This window comes from Rhineura floridana, chromosome 1 (genome assembly GCF_030035675.1).
Source record: "Rhineura floridana isolate rRhiFlo1 chromosome 1, rRhiFlo1.hap2, whole genome shotgun sequence".
NCBI lineage: Eukaryota > Metazoa > Chordata > Lepidosauria > Squamata > Rhineuridae > Rhineura > Rhineura floridana.
The window spans coordinates 96,390,290-96,411,141 of NC_084480.1; the positions used below are offsets into that span (position 1 = coordinate 96,390,290).

The 20,852-nt window shown below is 41.9% G+C and overlaps 1 protein-coding gene across 9 annotated transcripts in view; it reads left to right on the forward strand.

Annotated features, from left to right (window-relative positions):
* Positions 1–18,141, forward strand: part of AGTPBP1 (ATP/GTP binding carboxypeptidase 1) — a 129,701-nt gene extending 111,560 nt beyond the window's left edge. For all 9 annotated transcript variants that reach the window (XM_061626652.1, XM_061626690.1, XM_061626680.1 and 6 more), the window contains 3 exons: positions 9,297–9,473; positions 10,136–10,296; positions 14,903–18,141. In XM_061626652.1, the coding sequence (XP_061482636.1) occupies positions 9,297–9,473; positions 10,136–10,296; positions 14,903–15,080 (516 nt within the window). In that variant the 3' untranslated portion in view covers positions 15,081–18,141. The remainder of the gene's footprint in view (positions 1–9,296; positions 9,474–10,135; positions 10,297–14,902) is intronic.
* Positions 18,142–20,852: the final 2,711 nt, after the last annotated feature.

The window sequence follows — 20,852 nt, forward strand, 5'->3', positions numbered from 1 at the left end:
CAACTTAACTCCAACGTAATGTATGCTGTTTCTCACAACAACGCACATAAGCCAACCTGTGGTTCTGTGATGTTCCACGCTTGTATGTTAAAATGTTGTATGCATTTGTATTATGTTATTTATGGTAAGTGGGTTTTATTAGAATGATTAAGGTAAGTGGTGAGTGTTGGGAGTGGGGAATGAGTGAGATAGAATGTTGGTGCAGGCTGGATTGTGATTGATTGAGTGAATGTAGGTTAAGAGTTTTGTATTTGAGTGTTTGTAGTTGAACAGCAGATAGGGATTTGACTTGGAAGAGAGAGGGTTTGATGTTTGAAGATATAGGGAAGAGTTTTTGAGAGGAATGGGGTGGATGGGTATTTTGTAGTGGGTAGTGAAGCAGGATTATTTGTAGAAATAAAGGAATTTAATGTGTAATATGAGCTGAAGAACAACAATCTGCAATCACACGCTTGAAAAACTGAAGTAAAACTATTCTTGTTTTATTTCTCTCTTTTGTCAAAGTCTGTTTTGGGTTTAAAACACGCCCCATTATTGGCCAGCTATTGCAAAGAGTGCAAGTGTTGGCACAACATAAAGGTGGAAACATTATCAATGGTGGCAGCAGAGTACCTGAGAGAGTAACTGTAGCAGGTTATAGGGGACCAACCCAGGACTGTGATCTTTGAGAGATACAAAGATATACAAGTGGGTTGAGGCTTGACTGTAAACCTGGGCATTTTAACAAGGACTGAGGGAATGAGGCAGAGTCTCTAATAGCAGCTTTGTTATAAAGAGTGGTGAAAGAAAGGGAAAACATGCCTCCCTCTGCTAAAGGTTGAGTGTTGGCAAGCGGGGTAGGAACGTGACAGGTTACTCCTCCATCTCCCAATCCACATGATGCCCAATGAGGATTGGCAAATGCCCAACGAGGAATGGTAACATGTTCATGTTCTACTAATTCCAGAGAAGTTCCCCAGGACACACCTGCCAGCTAGACCAAGACTTGCTGATTTTGTGTGAGGAGGAATGGAATGGTGCCTCAGATTCCAAGCAAGTGACTTCCAACCATGTATCTGTGGTTACAGCTAATTAGCATTATGTTCTAGATGGATCATCTTCGCCTTCTACTAGTGGATGCCCCCATTGGGGGGTCTCTTGAGCCTGTCCTTGAATCCCAAAGACACGAATGCCCAACTTAAAGATCTCATGGACCTGAAGATGGACATTGGGCTTAGATGGTCCATGAAGCCAGTGCATTGTTGGTCAGGGCAGCAGCAACTGTGTCTGTGTTTGCTAGAGCTTCCTTGTTGTGGCTAGAGGACTTGCTGACACTCCTCAGCAGGATCAAGCTTGGACCAGAAAGTCTCCTAAAAATCTCAAGGGCAGTAGCACTTGTGGCAGACTTCTCAATGGATGCCATGCAGTTTGCTCCAACAGAGGGGGTCTTCACCAGGAGCTTCCTTTAAGCGGATATTACATCCTGCACAAACCTGGCATCCGAGCCATATGTTGGAGGCAAGCTGTTTAGAGATGCCACATTAGACAAGGTGCTAATAGACATCCCTCTGCCATTGAAGTTTATCAGGGTACCTGGAAGGTTTTCTCATCTTGGTGTGTGAAGACAGGAATCCATCTCCAAAAGGCGGGCACACAAGACATTTTGGCATTTTTTCAAGATGGCCTCTCCATGGGCCTAAGACCCAGTTCTCTTCACTATCTGGCCTCCATGTTATCATCGGTGCTGTTACCTTCACTGGAGAAATCGTTAGGCTCACATCTGTTCTTAAAGCATTTTTTGTGAGGGGCAATCATTGCAGCAGCACCAGTTCATCATCGTTTTCCCACTTGGGATTTGCATAAGGTGTTAAAAGCTCTTCAGAGACCTCCCTTTGAGCCCCTGAAAACTGTTCCTCTTTGTTTATCTTCCTTCAAAGTTCCATTCCTGGTGGCTATCACTTCATCACTCATGGTCTCTTAGGTCAGTGCTCTCTCTGTAGATAGACACTTCTGTACTTTCCATAAGGACACGGTGATTCTGTGTACCATTTCTTCCTTTCGTCCTAAGTTCTGTCCTCTTTTCACTGCCATCAGCAATTTATTCTCCCTTCCTTTTGTTCTTCTCCCATTCATCCCACTGAAAAAGCATGGCACTCCTTGAATGTGCAGGCGGCTCTGATGGTGGATATATCCAGAACAAAAACCCTTCCATCAAACAGATGCTCAGTTCATGTCTTTCCATCCTGCTTCTCAAGGGAAGGTTTCCACCCCCACGCTATCGCAGTAGCTTAAAGCATGTATAGCCTTGGCGTATACTTCATTGACCCTATCTCCACCAGCACAGATTACAGCTCACTCCACCAGGGCTGCTGCAACCATAGCTGCTTTTGCATTTCATCCTCCGCTGAGGTGAGCAGAGCAGCTAAGTGGGCTACTCCGAACACTTTCATTAAGCATTAAAAATCAATTTGTGTGTCTCAGCAGAGGCTGCATTTGGAAGACAAGTGCTGTAGTGCGTTATTACATAAAAATAGCCAGACCACCCTTTGGTTGTCACCCTACATGGATCAGCTTGGGTATGTCCCACCTGAAATCTTACATGAAGGGACCTTTGGTCTTACCATGAAACGGCCTTTTACATGCATGTAAAGATGATCTCAGGGCCACTTCCTTTTGTAGGCTGGGCTGTTGGGGGGCTGTGTTGCTTTTTCTTTATCTGTTATGTTCATAGCAGAGAGTATATTTGGCAGAGAATATTTGTGTTTAAAGGATGTTGGTCGTCATATGAGTGTTTTCTGACTTGTCATTGGAGAACTGATTGATAGGCCCAAAAGAAGACTAGAAGACACCTAAAAATCAATTAATGTCTTTCTGCTTTCACCCACCAGGTGGAGCTCATCACCCACCTGAGATAATCTTTACATGCACATAGAAGGCCATTTCACAGCAAGACCAGAGAGGTACCTTCTCCTCCTCTTATTTATTTTATTTATTTAATTAAGCTTATATACCGCCCGACTAGCAACAGCTCTCTGGGCGGTGAACATTAAAAATACAATAAAAATAACACAAAACTGTACACAAAACTGTACAGTCTAAAATCAAAATATAATAATTTACAATTAACAGGAATTAAAATGCCTCAGAGAAGAGAAAGGTTTTAACCTGGCGCCGAAAAGATGATAGTGTCGGCGCCAGGCGCACCTCCTCGGGGAGACCATTCCATAGTTCGGGGGCCACCACTGAGAAGGCCCTAGATCTTGTCACCACTCTCCGGGCTTCCCTATGAGTCGGAACCCGGAGGAGGGCCTTCGTAGTAGACCGTAGTGTACGGGCCGGTTCATATCGGGAGAGGCGTTCCGACAGATATCGTGGTCCCGCGCCGTATAAGGCTTCATAGGTAAGTACCAACACTTTGAATCTGGCCCGGAAGCATATTGGAAGCCAGTGCAAACGGGCTAGCACAGGTGTTATATGCTCAGACCGCTTAGTTCTTGTTAGCAGTCTGGCTGCCGCATTTTGCACTAGCTGTAGATTCCGAATCGTCTTCAAAGGTAGCCCTACGTAAAGCGCATTGCAGTAGTCCAGACGCGAGGTTACCATAGCATGTACCACTGATGAGAGGTCCTCCTTACTCAGATAGGGACGTAGCTGGGCTACCAACCGAAGTTGGTAGAACGCATTCCGGGCCACCGAGGCTACATGAGCCTCAAGTGTGAGGGAGGAGTCTAAGATGACTCCCAGACTACGCACCTGTTCCTTTAGGGGGAGTGTAACCCCATCCAGGACAGGGTATATATCCACCATCCGATCAGAGAAACCATCCACCAACAGCATCTCAGTCTTGTCAGGATTGAGTCTCAGTTTGTTAGTTCTCATCCAGTCCATTGTCGCAGCCAGGCAACGGTTCAGCACGTCGACTGCCTCACCTGAAGAAGATGTAAAGGAGAAGTAGAGCTGCGTGTCATCAGCATACTGATGACAACACACTCCAAAACTCCTGATGACCGCCCCCAGCGGCTTCATATAAATGTTAAAAAGCATGGGAGACAGTACCGAACCCTGCGGGACCCCACATTGGAGAACCCACGGTGTCGAGCAATGTTCCCCAAACACTATCTTCTGGAGACGACCCGCCAAGTAGGAGCGGAACCACTGCCAAGCAGTGCCTCCAACTCCCAATTCTGCAAGCCTCTCCAGAAGGATACCATGGTCAATGGTATCAAAAGCCGCTGAGAGATCAAGGAGAATCAACAGAGTTACACTCCCTCTGTCTCTCTCCCGACATAGGTCATCAAACAGGGCGACCAAGGCAGTCTCAGTGCCAAAACCAGGCCTGAACCCCGATTGAAATGGATCTAGATAATCGGTTTCATCCAATAGCGCCTGGAGCTGGTCAGCAACCACACGTTCCAGGATCTTGCCCAGGAACGGAACATTGGCTACTGGTCTGTAGCTGCTGACATCCTCTGGGTCCAAGGAAGGTTTTTTCAGGAGTGGTCTCACTGCCGCCTCTTTCAGACAGCCAGGGACCACTCCCTCTCGTAAAGAGGCATTAATCACTTCCTTGGCCCAGCCAACTGTTCCTTCCTTGCTAGTTTTAATTAGCCAAGAGGGGCAAGGATCCAGTACCGAAGTGGTCGCACAAACCTGTCCAAGCACCTTGTCCACGTCCTCGAGCTGAACCAACTGAAGCTCATCCAACAAAACATGACAAGACTGTGCTCTGGACACCTCAGTAGGATTAACTGCTATTAAATAGGAGTCTAAGTCCCGGCGAATGCATGAGATCTTATGCTGGAAGTGTTCAGCAAATTTATTACATCGAGCTACCGATGTATCTGCCGTATCTTGTAGGCCTGGATGAAGTAGGCCACGAACCACTTTAAAAAGCTCCCGTGGGCGTGAGAGAGATGACTGAATAGTGGCGGCGAAATGTTGTTTTTTTGCCGCCCTCACCGCTCCTACATAGAGCTTAGTAGAAGCACGAACCAGCTCATAATTGCATTCGTCGGGAGTTCGTCTCCATCTCCGCTCAAGCCGCCTCCTGTCTTGTTTCATCGCTCTCAGCTCCGGAGTATACCAAGGAGCTGTATGAGCTCTACATAGGAGAGGGCGCGCAGGAGCGATCGTGTCAACAGCCCGGGTCATCTCTGTATTCCACAGATCGACCAGGGCTTCGACAGGAGCGCCAGTCTTATCAGCCGGAAAAACCCCCAGAGCCTTTTGAAAACCTTCAGAATTCATTAGTCTCCGGGGGCGGACCAATTTAATAGGTCCCCCACCCTTGCAGAGGGAAAAGGCTACTGAAAGTCTAAACTTCAGCAAGCAATGATCTGTCCATGACAACGGGAGAGATGTAAAACTTCCCACATCCAGATCACTATCCCCTTGTCCAGTAGCAAAGACCAGGTCAAGAGTATGCCCCGATGTATGTGTTGGGCCACTAACATATTGAGACAGCCCCATGGTTGTCATGGCGGCCATGAAGTCCTGAGCTGCCCCAGACAAAGTAGCCTCAGCATGAATGTTGAGATCTCCCAGTACTAATAGTCTGGGGGATCTCAACAGTATCTCCGAGACCACTTCCGTCAGCTCAGTTAGGGAAGCCATTGGGCAGCAAGGTGGGCGGTACACCAAAAGGATTCCCAATCTGTCCCTCTGGCCCAGCACAAGGTGCAAACACTCCAGACCAGTGATTGCATGGACATGGTGCTTGGTGAGTGAGATGGAACTCTTATAGACCACAGCAACCCCCACCTCCCCGACCCTCAGATCTACCATGATGCTGAACCAGATACCCCGGTGGGCAGAGCTGGGACAGACTAACTCCTCCCTGTTCGCCCACCCAGGTCTCGGTTATACATGCCAGATCGGCCACCTCATCCACAATCAAATCATGGACGAGGGAGGTTTTATTATGTACCGATCTGGCATTAAAAAGCAGCAACTGGAGATCTGAGAGTTGGCTGATAGGACAACCAACAACCCTGCGGGTATGAGAAGGACCAGAACGCGGCACAGCCACTACATGTCTGGGCCGCGTTCTCCTTACCTGGCATGTCCCTCTCATATCACCATACCTCCCTCTACCCGTCACTACGGCAATTGGGGCCCCCTCAGGTCTCCCCTCTTGATGATAAAATCTCTTCCCGAGGCACATGATAAATTATAAATACAAAAAACTCATATACATAAAAATACACATTCACTCACAACATACACTCATATAACACCCATTCATCCACTTCAAACCCACACAGAAGACACAGTCCCGTATTCTGTGCGCCCAAACGCCAGCTCTAAGACCGTTCTTCTTCCCACGTAAAACGCCACCTGGGGCCTGGTCCTGCAAGGTGCACACATGCAGAGCAGGAGCCCAAGAAGGAGAGAGCAGAGACGCCAGCAAAGCAGCAGCAGCAAAGCAGGCAAATGGCTCTCCCTCCCTGGGCAGTGATGGTCCTCTTCCCTTGCAGGCACTGGATCTCCCAAGCCCCCTCAGCCAGCCGGCTTATATATCCCCTCCAAAGAAGGGACAGGTGGAACAGTATCAGGCACAGCTGGCTGAGTACCTGGAGCCTGGTCCTGCAAGGTGCCCAAGTGCAGAGCAGGAGCCCAAGAAGGAGAGAGCAGAGATGTTGGCCAAGCAGCAGCAGCAGCAAAGCAGGCAGATGGCTCTCCCTCCCTGGGTGGTGATGGTCCTCTTCCCTTGCAGGCACTGGATCTCCCAAGCCCCCTCAGCCAGCCGGCTTATATATCCCCTCCAGAGAAGGGACAGGTGGAACAGTATCAGGCACAGCTGGCTGAGTACCTGGAGCCTGGTCCTGCAAGGTGCCCACGTGCAGAGCAGGAGCCCAAGAAGGAGAGAGCAGAGATGTTGGCCAAGCAGCAGCAGCAAGATGGCTCTCCCTCCCTGTGCGGTGATGGTCCTCTTCCCTTGCAGGCACTGGATCCCCCCGCACTGTCCCTAAATCTGTTTTGGGGCTTTCCCCAACCCTCTGGAGCAGGATTGAGGACAGTATGGAGTACGTGCAGCGTGAGGAGAAGGGGAACTCCCATTGCACTAGCAGTAAATCTTGCATGCGTGCAACTATTTAATTGAATACTGCCCATTGAAATTGATGGCCGTAAGTTAGTCACGTCCGTTAAGTTAGATGGGTCTGCTCTGAGTATGACTAGCATTGGATGCAACACACTGTTTTGGAAAATGTAGATATAAAACTGTACTGTTCTCTTGCACAACTTCCTTTTTTTTCAGTGGGGTCTCTGCAGCAGAATGTCCTTGTGTTTGATAGATGAGTGGGCTTACGCTCTATTTATTTTTTTGCCTGAAGTAGATCTGGTGTTCCACATGATTCAGGCTATTGATAAAGCCCATCTTTCTGAAAGTATTTTTCTTGCTTGGCTGAGGAATATCACTAGTCTGTACAGTAGCTGAGAAAAAAGAAATATCACTGGTACATCCAAAGCTAAATTTTAAAATGTAAAAGAGAATAAGCTTGTTTTACAATAGAAATAATTAATTGCCCCAAATAAATGCATGATTGGACAGTTTAAAAGCATGAACTTTTGTTGTGTGCTGCCATCTTGTGTCAACATTAAGTATCAAGTTTTTAAGTACACTGAATTTTAGGACTGAATTCCTTTAATTTTGCTTGCAATAAAAGGCAAAACAGTTTCATGATAATGGATTATAGAACATACTACAAAATAAATAGGAACTGTAATTGGAAAAAAATCCATTTGCTTGCAAATGCTTTATCCAACGTAACTGACTGTCTTCCAAATGGTTAATTTCCCCCAGATGAAATTCAGTTCTGAAAGCTTCACAGTTTTGCTAGTTTCCATATACTGTATTTCATTGACACTGCAATCCTATATAAACTTAGCTTGGAGGAAGTCCCATTGAAACTCAGTAGGACTTACTTTTGAATAAACATGCATAGGATTGCACTGTCAAGTTTTTCTATTTTAAAAATGTGGGTTTGCCTTGTGTGCAGTCTTTTTCTCTTTTCAGTACTCTTTTCAGTATTTATCATTCAACAATAAATGTACTTAGCAATCTATATATACACCCTTTGTACAGGGATGATTATATCTCAGTTACTGACAAAATTAAAGGTGAAAGAGAAAAAATATAAAAATAAAAGATTTGATATAAAATAGAGAAAATTTAAATAATATTGTGGGCAGAATTTCTACCATAAAAATATTTGTTTCACTTACACAATTGAACTTTCCCTCCCTCTCCTCCCCTTCTGTGCCCCCCACCCCCCAAATCTGCTTCAGAGAGTTAGGGGAATATGAGGGGGAAATATAGAGGGGGAAGTTCCATTTCATGAGAGTAAATTGTTCCTCTTTCACAATGACTTTATTGGATACAAAACTGCAAAACATTAATATCAAACCAAATAGGCAAAGAAACCTTTTGGAAGGCATAATACTAATCATGAAAGATCAGAGTGCATACCTAGTTGGGTAAGAATATACTAATTGTGGCATTAATTTAAATATCAAAATCAGAGCCTTGATTAAGTGAGCATTCTCATGATATAGTTGCCATAGACTGATAGAGAGACAAAGGACATGAACCACATAAAAGAGCAGAACGGCTGCCTTTTTCTCCCCTCCCTCCCGTCCCCTTTTTCTTGTGGGTCTTAAATTGCAAGCCTGAGGACAGGGACTGTGTTACTACTAACTATTGTAAGCATTTTTGGCTAAAGGGCAGGGCATAAATGCTTTAAATACATTGATTTGTTTTTATTAAATATATTTGTATGGCAGCCCATACATATGTTCTCTGGGTGGATCACAAATTTTTGTTCTGTTGTCCCAGCCTCTGGCTACTTTTAGATACACTGTGAAAACTTTGGCAACTTTTAGGCACTCTGTGAATGCCAACTTATTCTGTCAAGGTTTTGAGATGTAAGAATTCTTCTGCTGACCTTGCTGCTGTTTTATTGTTTTCTATGTATTTTAATGGGGGGTTGTTGCTGTTGTATTTTGTATTGTTATAATTATATATTTGTTAGTTGGTCTGGACTCCTTTTGAGAGGAAGAGGGGGTATAAATCAGTTGAAATAAATTACTAGAATGTGTGTGTTCTTTGTTCTGATATCTTCTTTCGTGTGTGTGTATGCATGTATTTAAAACATATAGGATGAAATTCAAATAACTTTAATTCCAGTTTTGCATTTTTTCAAATATTGAAATAGGGTCCAATTAATACACTTTTTAGTATTCAGTGGTTACTTGGCATTGTGATTGCTAGACTTCAAAACAATTTCAGACTGCTTTTAAATACTTGTTTCCTCTAGACTCTTCCTAAGATTCTAAGTCAGACAGCCCCAGCATTCTGCATGAACAGCTGCAGTTTTGTGGTAGAAAAGTCCAAGGAATCTACAGCACGTGTTGTTGTCTGGAGAGAAATAGGTGTTCAGAGGAGCTACACCATGGAAAGCACTTTATGTGGATGTGACCAGGGAAAATACAAGGTATAAAAAAAACTTGGATTGCATAAATAGCATGTGTATATATAATGATTCTGAAAAAGCAATCTTGTGCCGTATTTGAATTCTCTTTAAAGGAACACTTAGATAATAAATATTTCAAAGGACTAAGCTCATGTCACAGTAAACATGTTCTTTAAAAACATGCCTAAACTGGCCACTTTAAAACAGAAAAAAGGGGGGGGAAGTTTTCAGGAACATGCCTCTGATCTGTACAGTGGCCCTGCAAGGGTTTTCTGCCAAACTTTGTTCCTACCCATACCTGTTACTTGCCCCTGAATGTGTTTTGCTGTGTTCACAAGGTTCGGGGGCAAATAGCAGAGAGGATTCTTCAGCAAAAAATAGGTCAGAAGCATGTTCAGAATGGGGTTCCACAACTGCTTTTTCTTCAAAATAAAAGTGGCCAGTGCAGCATGCTTTAAAATGGCATGTTTATCATAATTTGTAGTTTGACCCTGAGCCACATCTTAGCAAAATAAAAATTAGTGATCTTCTCATTTTGTATTTGTTGCTTTAATACTTTAATCTGCATGTTTTGCATACCTTCAAAAGACAAATTGTGTTGGTAGTTGTTTTTTCAATATTAACATTGCAAATCAGACATAACTAAACTATCCACTCAGTTGAATATGTTGTTTTCTAATTAGGGCTTACAAATTGGGACACGTGAACTAGAAGAGATGGGAGCCAAGTTCTGTTCTGGTTTATTGCGTTTAAAAAGATTGACATCACCATTAGAGTACAATCTGCCATCTACTCTCTTGGACATTGAAAATGAATTGATTGAATCCAGTTGTAAAGTGACAAGGTAGTACGAGTTTAAAATTTTGTTGTTCTTAATATTTATTTGTTTGTTTTAGTATATATACATCCCACTTTGTAGCCCTGAAACTCTTTCAAACTAGCTTACAAAAGCTTCTCACGGAAATAACATGGTGTCCCAGGGTGCCAGGTTTATTCAGCTGGTATTTCCTGCTCTCATCCTTGGTCTTGCCCCTCTGCCTCCACCTACTAGACAGCAGCATGCAGTGATGATCTCTGATGCAAGGGACTGGGGCTCAGCAGCAGAGTCTCATTCAGCCTGTCATGAAGGCAAGTCTCTTGGCTTGCCAGGCAACAGGTCCCACTGATGCCCACTAACTAAATAATATAAAATAGGGTTTTTTATAGAATAAGAGAATAATAGAGTCTATAAAGGAGTCTATAAAGCCATTGAGTCAAATCTGCTCAATGCAGAAATCCAAATTAAAGCATACCTGACAGGTGGCTGTCCAGCTGCCTCTTTAATGCCTCCAATGTTGGAAAGCCCACCAGATCCCTAGGTAGTTGCTTCCATTGTCATACCACTCTAACAGTTAGGAAGTTTTTCCTGATGTTCAGTTGAAATCTGGCTTCCTGTAACTTGAGCCCATTTTTCTGTGTCCTGCACTCTGGGATGATCAAGAAGAGCTCCTGGCCCTCCTCTGTATGACAACCTTTTAAGTACTTAAAGAGTGCTATAATATAAGCTTTAAGATATTTTTAAAAATGGTTTTAAAGATGTTTTGTTTTAATAAATTTTAAAGTCTGTTTTTATGATGTTTTAAAGTGTTTTTAGTGCTTTTGTTTGCCACCTCAGGTTTCTACTGGGAGAAAGGACGGAATATAAAGCTAATAAAGAAAGAAATAATATGTCCCCCCAGTCTTCTCTTTTCGAGGCTAAACATGTCCAGTTCTTTCAGTCTCTCCTCATAGGGCTTTGTTTCCAGTCCCCTGATCATCCTTGTTTCACTCCTCTGAGCCCGTTCCAATTTCTCTGCATCCTTCTTAAAATGTGGTATCCAGAACTGGACACAGTACTCAAGTTGTTCCATCCAGCTGACCTTTAGCTAGCTTGCTAATCAGAATATCATGGCGCACTTTGTCAAAAGCTTTGCTGAAGTTGACATACATTATGTCCACAGCATTCCCACAATCTACCATCAAAAAACGAGATAAGATTAGTTTGGCAGGATTTGTTCTTCATAAATCCATGTTGGCTCCTAGTAATCACTGCATTGCTTTCAAGGTGTTTACAGATTTGCTGCTTTATAATCTGCTCAGAGTTTTTCTAGGGATTGATGTTAGGCTGACTGGTCTGTAGTTCCCCAGTTCCTCCTTTTTGCCCTTTTTGAAGATAGGGACATTAGCTCTCCTCCAGTCATCCGGCACTTCACCGGTCCTCCATGATTTCACAAAGATAATAGACAGCAGTTCTGAGAGTTCTTCATCCAGTTCCTTCAATACCCTAGCATGTAGTTTATCGGGCCCGGCCAATTTGAACTCGTTCAAAGTGATTAGGTATTCCTTGACCATTTGTCTATCAATCTCAAGTTCCAGTCCTGCCCCTTCCACTTCATGTTTCCTGGGAGGGTCATAGACCCTTTTTTAGGAGAAGACTGAGCCAAAGTAGGAATTGAGCACTTCTGCCTTATTTTGTCATCTGTTATCATTTTGCCATCCTCATTGAGTAGCTGTGCCACCATTTCCTTTCTCTGTCTTTTACTTTGGATGTATATGAAGAAAGCTTTTTTGTTGCTTTTAGCATCCCTCACTAACCTCGGCTCATTCTCAGTTTTAGTCTGTCTGACACCATCCCTGCAATTCTGTGCTACCTGTCTGTACTCTTCTTTTTTGACCTCGCATTTTTTTCCACATCCTCTGTGTCCTTTTTTGTTTTGTCATCTCTAAACTTTTTGTGAAGCCACATTGTATTTTTCTGCTGTCTTCCATCTTTTTTCCTTGTTGGAATTGTTTGCAATTGTGCCTTTAGAATTTCCTTTTTTAGAAACTCCCACCCATCTTAGACTCCTTTTCTCATTAGGGTCACTTGCCATGGAACCTTACTTATCATAGTTTTGAGTTTATTAAAATTGGCTTTCCTGATGTCCCGGGTACGTGTACGGCTGCTCTTAGCTTTTACTTCCTTTAAAATCAAGAACTCAATTATAACATGGTCACTTTCTCCCAGACTTCCTGTAACTGCCACTTCATCCACTGAGTCATCTCTATTGGTTAGAGTCAAGTCAAGAATTGCTGATCCTCTGGTTCCTTCCTCTACTTTCTGTAGGAGAAAGTTATCTCCAACAGGAATCAGGAATTTCCTGGAGTATTTGGCAGAATTTGTATTGGAACAGATTTTTGGAAGGGGGGAACTAAATGTGAAATAACTGCAGTAGCAGCCAATTTTTCTTGCAAATTTGAAAAAACAAGTATCTAACATAGTACATGTTTGGTAATTTAAAAAATGAAATAGGTACAGTTTCGTGGTCCTATTTCTTAGCAGAGATATAAAGACAAGCAGTGGAAGTGAGAGTAAAACCAGCCCACTTCCCTAGGCACAAATAACAGCAGACACAACCTTCTTAGGTAAAAAGATAAAGAATGTTTACTCACGACCTTTCATATATTCAAGAAACATAGGTTCTAGCTTAGATGAAAGAAAATGAGTCCATTAGTCTTTGGTAATGGTTATCTTGAAAGAAGCATGTGCATGCTTCTCTCTCCTCAAGCTTAATGGAGAATATGCGAAAATCCCAAACAAAGGAGGAGGAAGAGAAAGCCAGGTAACCTCACCCTTTAGGAAGTTACATCACTGGTAAACAGGTACATGGGATACTTCCCCAAATATCCCTTAAAGGGAACATGCAAGTTTGCTTATTCTAACAATACACTCGCATCTAAATCCAGAAAGAAGCACACATCCAAAACACAGTTTGTTTGTGTGCATGAACCAAAGGAGTATTCAGTATCCAGTAATCTGGGTTACTGACTGGACAATTCTGGCCCTGCTCTAGAAATATGAATCAGGATCTCTTGTCTAAAGCATAAACCCCTGACAGACATGATATAGTATGTACTTACGTTTTCCCCCAATTCTTCACTCTTTTAACACCTAAAATACCTGTGTTATGTAGGTGAAGTCTCTTGCGGGTACCATCTATCAGGAGGTCTATTCTGCACAATATAGGAATCAGGCTTTTAGTGTGATAGTACCTCCTCTTTGGAATTTCCTCCCCTTAAATATTAGACAGGTCTTGAGATTGATTTTGGTGAAATCTAATGTCACATTTCACTGTTAGAACTGATAGTGGGCAGATATTTTCAGTGCTTGGAAAATGGGAACATTTTCCTTTTGTCTTTTGACATGTGAAGAGGGTTGCCTTTTCCCATAGTCCATGGCTTGGCTCACCTACTTGAATTACTTTAAAGCTTTTTGCTGTGCTGGCACAGTGAAGTGATGCACTGTTTCATTTCTATTCTCTGCTTGTGATGTACTTTAATAGATTTGTATGCAAGTTGACTTGACTTGCTTTGCAAATAACATTTTGTAGAAAAAATACATAAAATTCCTGATGTCACATGGGAAAAGTAAACGTCAGTGAAGAAATTTATCTTCCGGAAAAACCCCTTCTCATTGAATTCCTATAACCTGTTTCCTTAGTAGACCTTAGTGATATCAATTGCCTATTTCTTTTTGACTATATTAAAATCAAATACACTGAAATCTCAATCTCGGAAGAACACTACTCTCGGTTATGTTACTATGGAGATTACTTTTCTATTATTGTCTTTTCATTCTCTAGCTCTGAAGAACTAGTTGGCGCAATTAGGCATGCTGCATACAACGGTGAATTGGACAGATATTCAGTGTGCAAAAATAGCCCTGTTCAGGTGTTTACCTGAAAATCTGTTGGTGGAGGAGCAAGGCTGCACACATTAGCCCCATACCCAGTATCCCCATCCCTGTTGGCTGCAACCTCAGACTTAAGCTCATTGGGCAGATTCATCTTCAGTTGAACATGCTTGGAACCCTCTCTGCAGTCAGGAACCATGATTAAACAGGTTTCTCAGTTGCAGGGCAGCTTCAAGAGAATGTGCAAAGAATCTCTCTTCAGGGCTTCCTATTCAGTATGCGCCGATCAAATGTGAAGCCAGCAGGGCTGATGCATGCAGAGAGGGCAGAGGAAGCATGCACGGCCTCACAATCCTTACACATTTTATACCCCTGTATGTTGTTTACCCAAATAGGGGTTATATGAATTTTTTATTTGCCACATAGGCCATCATATTTTTAGGTCTAGGACTTATGTGCATAAAAAATCCAGAGCTCAGAATGCTTTGTTAATACCAACCAATATTCATATTTAGTGTTGATGGGCTAATAATAATAGTAATAATAAATGTTGTTCAGAATATTGATGCATCTCCTGTGGAACATTTGGCCCTCAGTGATAGATTAAATGGCAATAGTTGTCATGTTAGTAGTTCAGTGCCTCTTGGTCACATTGTAGTTAAATTAATTTTTTTGCATTAAATATTATGCTGGGAGTAAGGAGTTGCTTTACTTGAGCACAATAGACTAAAAACCTCTTCCTCTGGTGTTTTTGCTACAGCCCCACTACATATGTTCTGGAAGAAGATGAACCTCGCTTTCTTGAAGAAGTGGATTATAGTGCAGATAGTAATGATGAGCCAGATACTGAGTTGGCAAACAATGCTGGTGACTATGAGCCCAGTCTTCAAGAAGATGGACTTTCTGACTCTGAAATTACAAGGACGCATTTGCCTTGAGACATCCTTGGAGCACAAAGAAGAAATTAAATACTGTGGCTCATGGAAGATGGGCATGACAGGGTATTTAATTTTGGGGTTTTGTTTAAGCAAATTAAATGCAGTCAGTCCAGTTCAAAAACAATACATGTCTCTGGCTTTTAAATGAATTTATACTTGTTTTATTTAAATAATTTAGTTCTTATCCTTAACACTGATATTGCTTTGTCACTGGATTGCCTGTTAAATATTGTTGCATGGCTTTTTTGTGTTCATCCCTATAATTACCAAAAAAATTAAGAAGGTATTGGTGAGTGAGAAGACAGGAGCTAAACCTTATGACACTACTAGTGACAGCTTCTAGTGACACCACTATGACAGCAACTAAGCTGGTTTCTAAAACTCACATAAATAGAGCTTTATTGATTTTTGTGTGTGTGTTTGCGCTGACATTCTTCCCCTTCAGATTTTTTTGTTTGTGTTTAACACAGTACAGGGCTTGCTCTGAACTAGTTAATTTTGCACTTAACTGATTAAAAGAAAAATGGATGTACTAATTGATGTATATCTTGAGCCTTAAATAAAATGTAATTACATGGTTTTACTATCAGAATTTCTTAATTCAAAAAAAAAATTGTTTTGCACAGTGGTTCCTTTTGCCAGGTAAAAGCTTTGGTAGTCTTACAAACACAAAAACCTGTGTCTGTCCTCTAACACTCTAAACAAGTGGGGGTTCACATGGATGAACGCTTTGCCATATAAAAATGGTTACTGCACTTAGTAAATCACCAAAGTGGAGAAGGCTAGGCATGAATCTCTTCTTCATGACATAAGTTTTCTATGTGCAGCAATCTGGGGATTTTGTATGGAGGAGCATTCAGTCATTTGCCTTACTCTCACATGCAGTTTGAAGTGGTATGGTCCAGACATAAGTTTGTCATCTGCTTTTTGTGAGAATTAGACTTTCCATGACCTATGTGTTTTATATAAAATTCATAAGGACATACTCAAGTTCCTCCTGCAGTAAACATGAAAATTGGAGAAAACATATTTTATTAGCCATATGTATAAATATCTATTTGTATGTATTATACAGCCACGAGAGTGGCTGTATACTATAGCCAGCATAGATTTTTCACATTCCGCAATGTTAAACAGAAAATATCCCCCATGCCATTCTGAGGCTTCCCATAAGCTCATTTCAAAACAAAACCTTACAAAACTTATAGTCCTGAACTCAGAAACGCTTGCTTAACAACCCTGTCAATTTTCATGGTGATACACAAAACAGTCAGAGAGAATAGAGAGTTCGAAGTGTAAAAAGAGAAAAAAATCCCAGAGCCCTTTTGGACTTTTTTCTGTCAGAGTTCTCATAATCTGTTGAAATTAATTAAGAATCAGCCGTGTTCACAGAGTACCTGTAATCCTAATACTGGCCTTGCCCCATACTTTGACCTTCATCTTCTGCAGTTTAAAAGTTAAAAAAATGTCTGGCTGATCTTTAATTAATTTAAGAAATTTTGGGTGGAACCCAATGATAACGTGGGGCATGCTCAGTAAGAACCAACTGTCAGTATTCTAAAAGCCAGACTCAGCTGTTTGGCTTGCCTAATCGGGCCCACACCTACACCAGACTTTGATTTCACTTGAGACAATCATGGCTTCCCTCAGAGAATCCTGGGCAATGTAGTTTGTGAAGGGTGTTGAGATGAGACTCCTGTTCCACTGAGAGAGCTTCAGTGACCAGACAGGTTTAACAGTCGGCCACTATGAAGGTCTGTGAGGGGAACAGGGCGTCTTCTAGCAACTCTCAGCACCCTTCACTAACTACACTTCCCAGGATTCTTTGAGAGAAGCCATGACTGCCCAAAGTGAAATAAAGGCCTGGTGTGGATGTCGCCAAGGACAGCTTTGGTTTAAATTTGGGTGTGAGGCTACATGTGCCTGTTGTAGAATAAAAAGGTGGGGGAAAGGCTGAAACACAGTGATACTGTTGACAATGTTTTCCTTTTGAAAAGGAAAGGGGCTTCCCCTCTGCCCAGTGCCCACCCACCCAATCTCCGTTTCCTCCCTGCCTCTCCCCTAGGTCAGTGTTCGACTACAACCTAGGAGACCAGGATGTGAATCTCCACACAGCTGTGAAGCACACTGGGTAACCTTGGGCTAGTCACTGCCTCTCAGCCTCAGAGGAAGGCAATGGTAAAACTACCTCTGGATACCGTTTACCATGAAAACCCTATTCAGACGGTCACCCTAAGTCCGGTCAACTTGAAGGCAGTCCATTTCCATTTTTAAACATGATTGCACAGAAATAAATGCCATCGAACTCAAGTATGCAAATGATCAAAAAAAACCCTCCCTTCTCCTCCTATTCCTTCCCTCTTGCCCCTTCCTCCCCATGGTCAGTTTTATTTTATTTATTTATTTATTTATTGTATTTGTATATCGCCCCATAGCCGAAGCTCTCTGGACGGTTACAGCAACTAAAAACACCAAAAACAGATATACATATTTAAAACACATCTTTTAAAAACAATTTAAAAACACAAGCTAAAATGCCTGGGAGAAGAGGAAAGTCTTGACAAACATAAAACAAAGATAAGTTTTACCTGTCTTAAGCATAATTGCATGGAAGTAAATACCACTGAACTCTATAAGCTTGCAAATGATGAAACCTGCCCACCCCTTCCTTTGCCCCCTCCAATACGCTCCTTCTCCCTCCTCCTCCCCCCTGGTCAGTTTTACCTATCCTAAGCATGATTGCCTAAGCATGATTTGAGATGTTTTGTATTTTTATATTCTGTTGTTCACCGCCCAGAGAGCTAATGCTAGTCGGGTGGTATATAAATCTAATAAAATAAATAAATAAATAATAAATGATTGCATGGGAGTAAATCACACTGAACTCAATAAACATGCAAATGATCAAACCTGTCCTTCTCCCACCCCTCCTGCTTGCTCCCATCCCAGTCCTCCCCTCTGTGTTACCTCCCCTCTGTGTTACCTCCCCTCCCTCCTCCTCCCCTCCTCATTCCCTGTGGACAACTTTAAAAAGCAGGGAAATTGGGCAGCTTTAGTGAATGCACCAGGGGAGCAGGAGACCTGACCTCCTCTCTGAGATATTGGACTGCCCTACAAATTGGTCAAAATGCAAACGCCATTTGGGTTGGTCTTTCACAGTCCAATCCACTTGCTGTGTAGCTTGGAAGAATTTAGCAACGTGCCTCTGAGCATATGGGGAGTGGCAACACCTGCAATCAGCCCAAAGAATAGAAAGAAGACGTGCTATGCTGATCTTGTTTTAGCAGGGAGGAAGCAACATTATAAAGACAGTTGATATAGTTCAGATGGTCACTTTAAATATGTCTGATTTCCTTTACAATTTTAGTGAAGGTTCCTATAGGAAATCATTTTGTTTTTATTTCTGTGAATATGTGAAGTACAGCAACACTTGGCAAAAGTTACACTAAAAAAACTCCAAACATGATGGTGGAATAATGGCACTGAAGTCTGCAGAATAGTCTCCAGTGGACCTCAGGAGTGTCTCAATTTGCACAAGATAAAACAGTGGGAGGTGAAATATATTCTAGCAAAATTCTAGGTGTGCTCTATGTTTTTAATTGACCGTGCCCACCTTGCCTTAAATAAAGTTTAAACATAGCAGGCTGAAAACATGCATTCTCTTTTTTCCAACAGCTAGAGTCATTGCTGAAGTAGCAACATATTGGAATCAGTCTGATTTTACATTAAACTGCAGTTTCAGATTCAACTGTTAATGCACCCAACATAGAAACAGAACCTCCAATTTGAAACACAAAAAGCTGTCTTCACCATCATATGACATTGACCGATAAAAAGGCTTTGAAATTAATAAAAATAAATTTGACACAGATTTTTAGGATGAACGATGAGGGAAATAAAATGTTCTAGTTTAGATTCTCTGTAGAAACGTTAGTAACACAGGAAAGAAGCAAGGTAAGAACACCAACAAACATACAAAAATATAATTCTCCATCTTTGGAGATGGCAGGTGTTGCCACCACTCCCCATATGCTCAGAGGCACATGTTACCAGATTCTTCCAAGCTACACAGCAAGTGGATTGGACTGTGAAAGACGAACCCAAATGGTGTTTGCATTTTGTAGGGCAGTCCAATATCTCAGAGAGGAGGTCAGGTCTCCTGCTCCCCTGGTGCATTCACTATAGCTGCCCAATTTCCCTGCTTTTTAAAGTTTGATAGAAATATCTGTGGGCTATAGGTACGTTCTTAAACGCAAGGTTTTTTGCCTATTAGTGAATATTTAGCGATTTAGGGTTCTATCCAGTGAAGTCATCCCATTCACTCAATAATGTCTGCTCACACAACAGAACTTTCCCTCCCTTTCCTCTCCTTGCACGACCTGCACCCCCTTCAGAGGGTTGGAGGAAACCCAGAACAGATTTTGGGAGCACACAGTGGAAGGAGAGGGAGGGAAAGTTCCTTTGTGCAATCAGAGGGCCTTCTGTGAACAGGACAATTTTGTTGGATACAAGCCTTAGTTTCTTTTCCTTATTTAATATTTTTTTAATATGCATATAGCCAAAGTAAGCTCTGTGTATTCTGGATACATTTCTTATTCTTTTCAGTTCTGAATATGTTTTTGTAGAGGGACAGTAGTGTCCAATTTCTATATGCATACTTGTCATACCACTAGAACTCACTATAGTGTGATCCAGAGAAAATTAAAATGAGAATGAATTAATCCTTAAACAAGATATGCAGACATTGGATGCTAAAATTTTCAATTTGTTTTAAATATACCTGTCTTACTTTATTGAGATTATGGATCAAATCAAATGCAAAATTGTTCCCAAGACACCTATATTGAAAAGTGGCTTTCCCATTGTAACTTCCTGGATAAAGCCCATCTGGTTTCCCCCTCCATGTTGTTTTGGGGGTATTAGGAATGGAATTGGCTTGGCAGCTTTTTCATTTGTTTGCAAATTAAAACCAACTGCTTGTTTAGCATAAAGAGATGTAGTCTAATTTTGTAACTGTTTTTTCACTTAATAAGGAAACTTCTGAAAAGAAGTGCAGTATCAAAGCATTCTTTCACATGTGTTTTCTGTCTTTTGTTCATTTAAAAAAAATTTGAAGTGTTTCAAATTATAAGGTAAAATTAGTACATTTAATATCTGAAATGCTTTGAACAGAAATATGAGAACCAAAAATTAGTTACTGGTTCAAAACAAATATATATTAAGGGCCTAAGCTGCCACTTTGCTATACATGCAGCCACTGCTCTCCCTCAGCCCAGCAAACTCAGCTGCACATGGGCTCCAGAGAATGCAGGGTTACATTTCTGGCCAGGAGCACAGGAAAGGAAATGATTCCTCCTGGCCACAACAGCATCCCCAGAAGCAGTTATGTCAGCAGGCTCCAGCATTCTCCAGACCTCAGCAGGTGTTCTAAGGGGTTATTGGTGAAGTGTGGTGCAGTAATATTATGTATCAGAACCTAAGTTAATACCTTTTACCACATTTAAGAGTGTGGGGGATATATTGGCATAAAAACAAATGGGAGCTGATCCTGTGCTTATTTTCTGTCTGCATTGTTACAACAAACAACTTGCTATATGAGTATGGGGTTTTATAAATCATGTTGGCATAACAAGCAGTATTTCATTTCTTCTTTTCCCCATCTGCTTAATTTGTGAGGATTTAACAATCTTGGAGGCAATCTTTGAATGTTATGGAATAATTTTTCATGTTTTATATTTAAATTTGATTTTACTAAGTGATTTTTGATGCAAG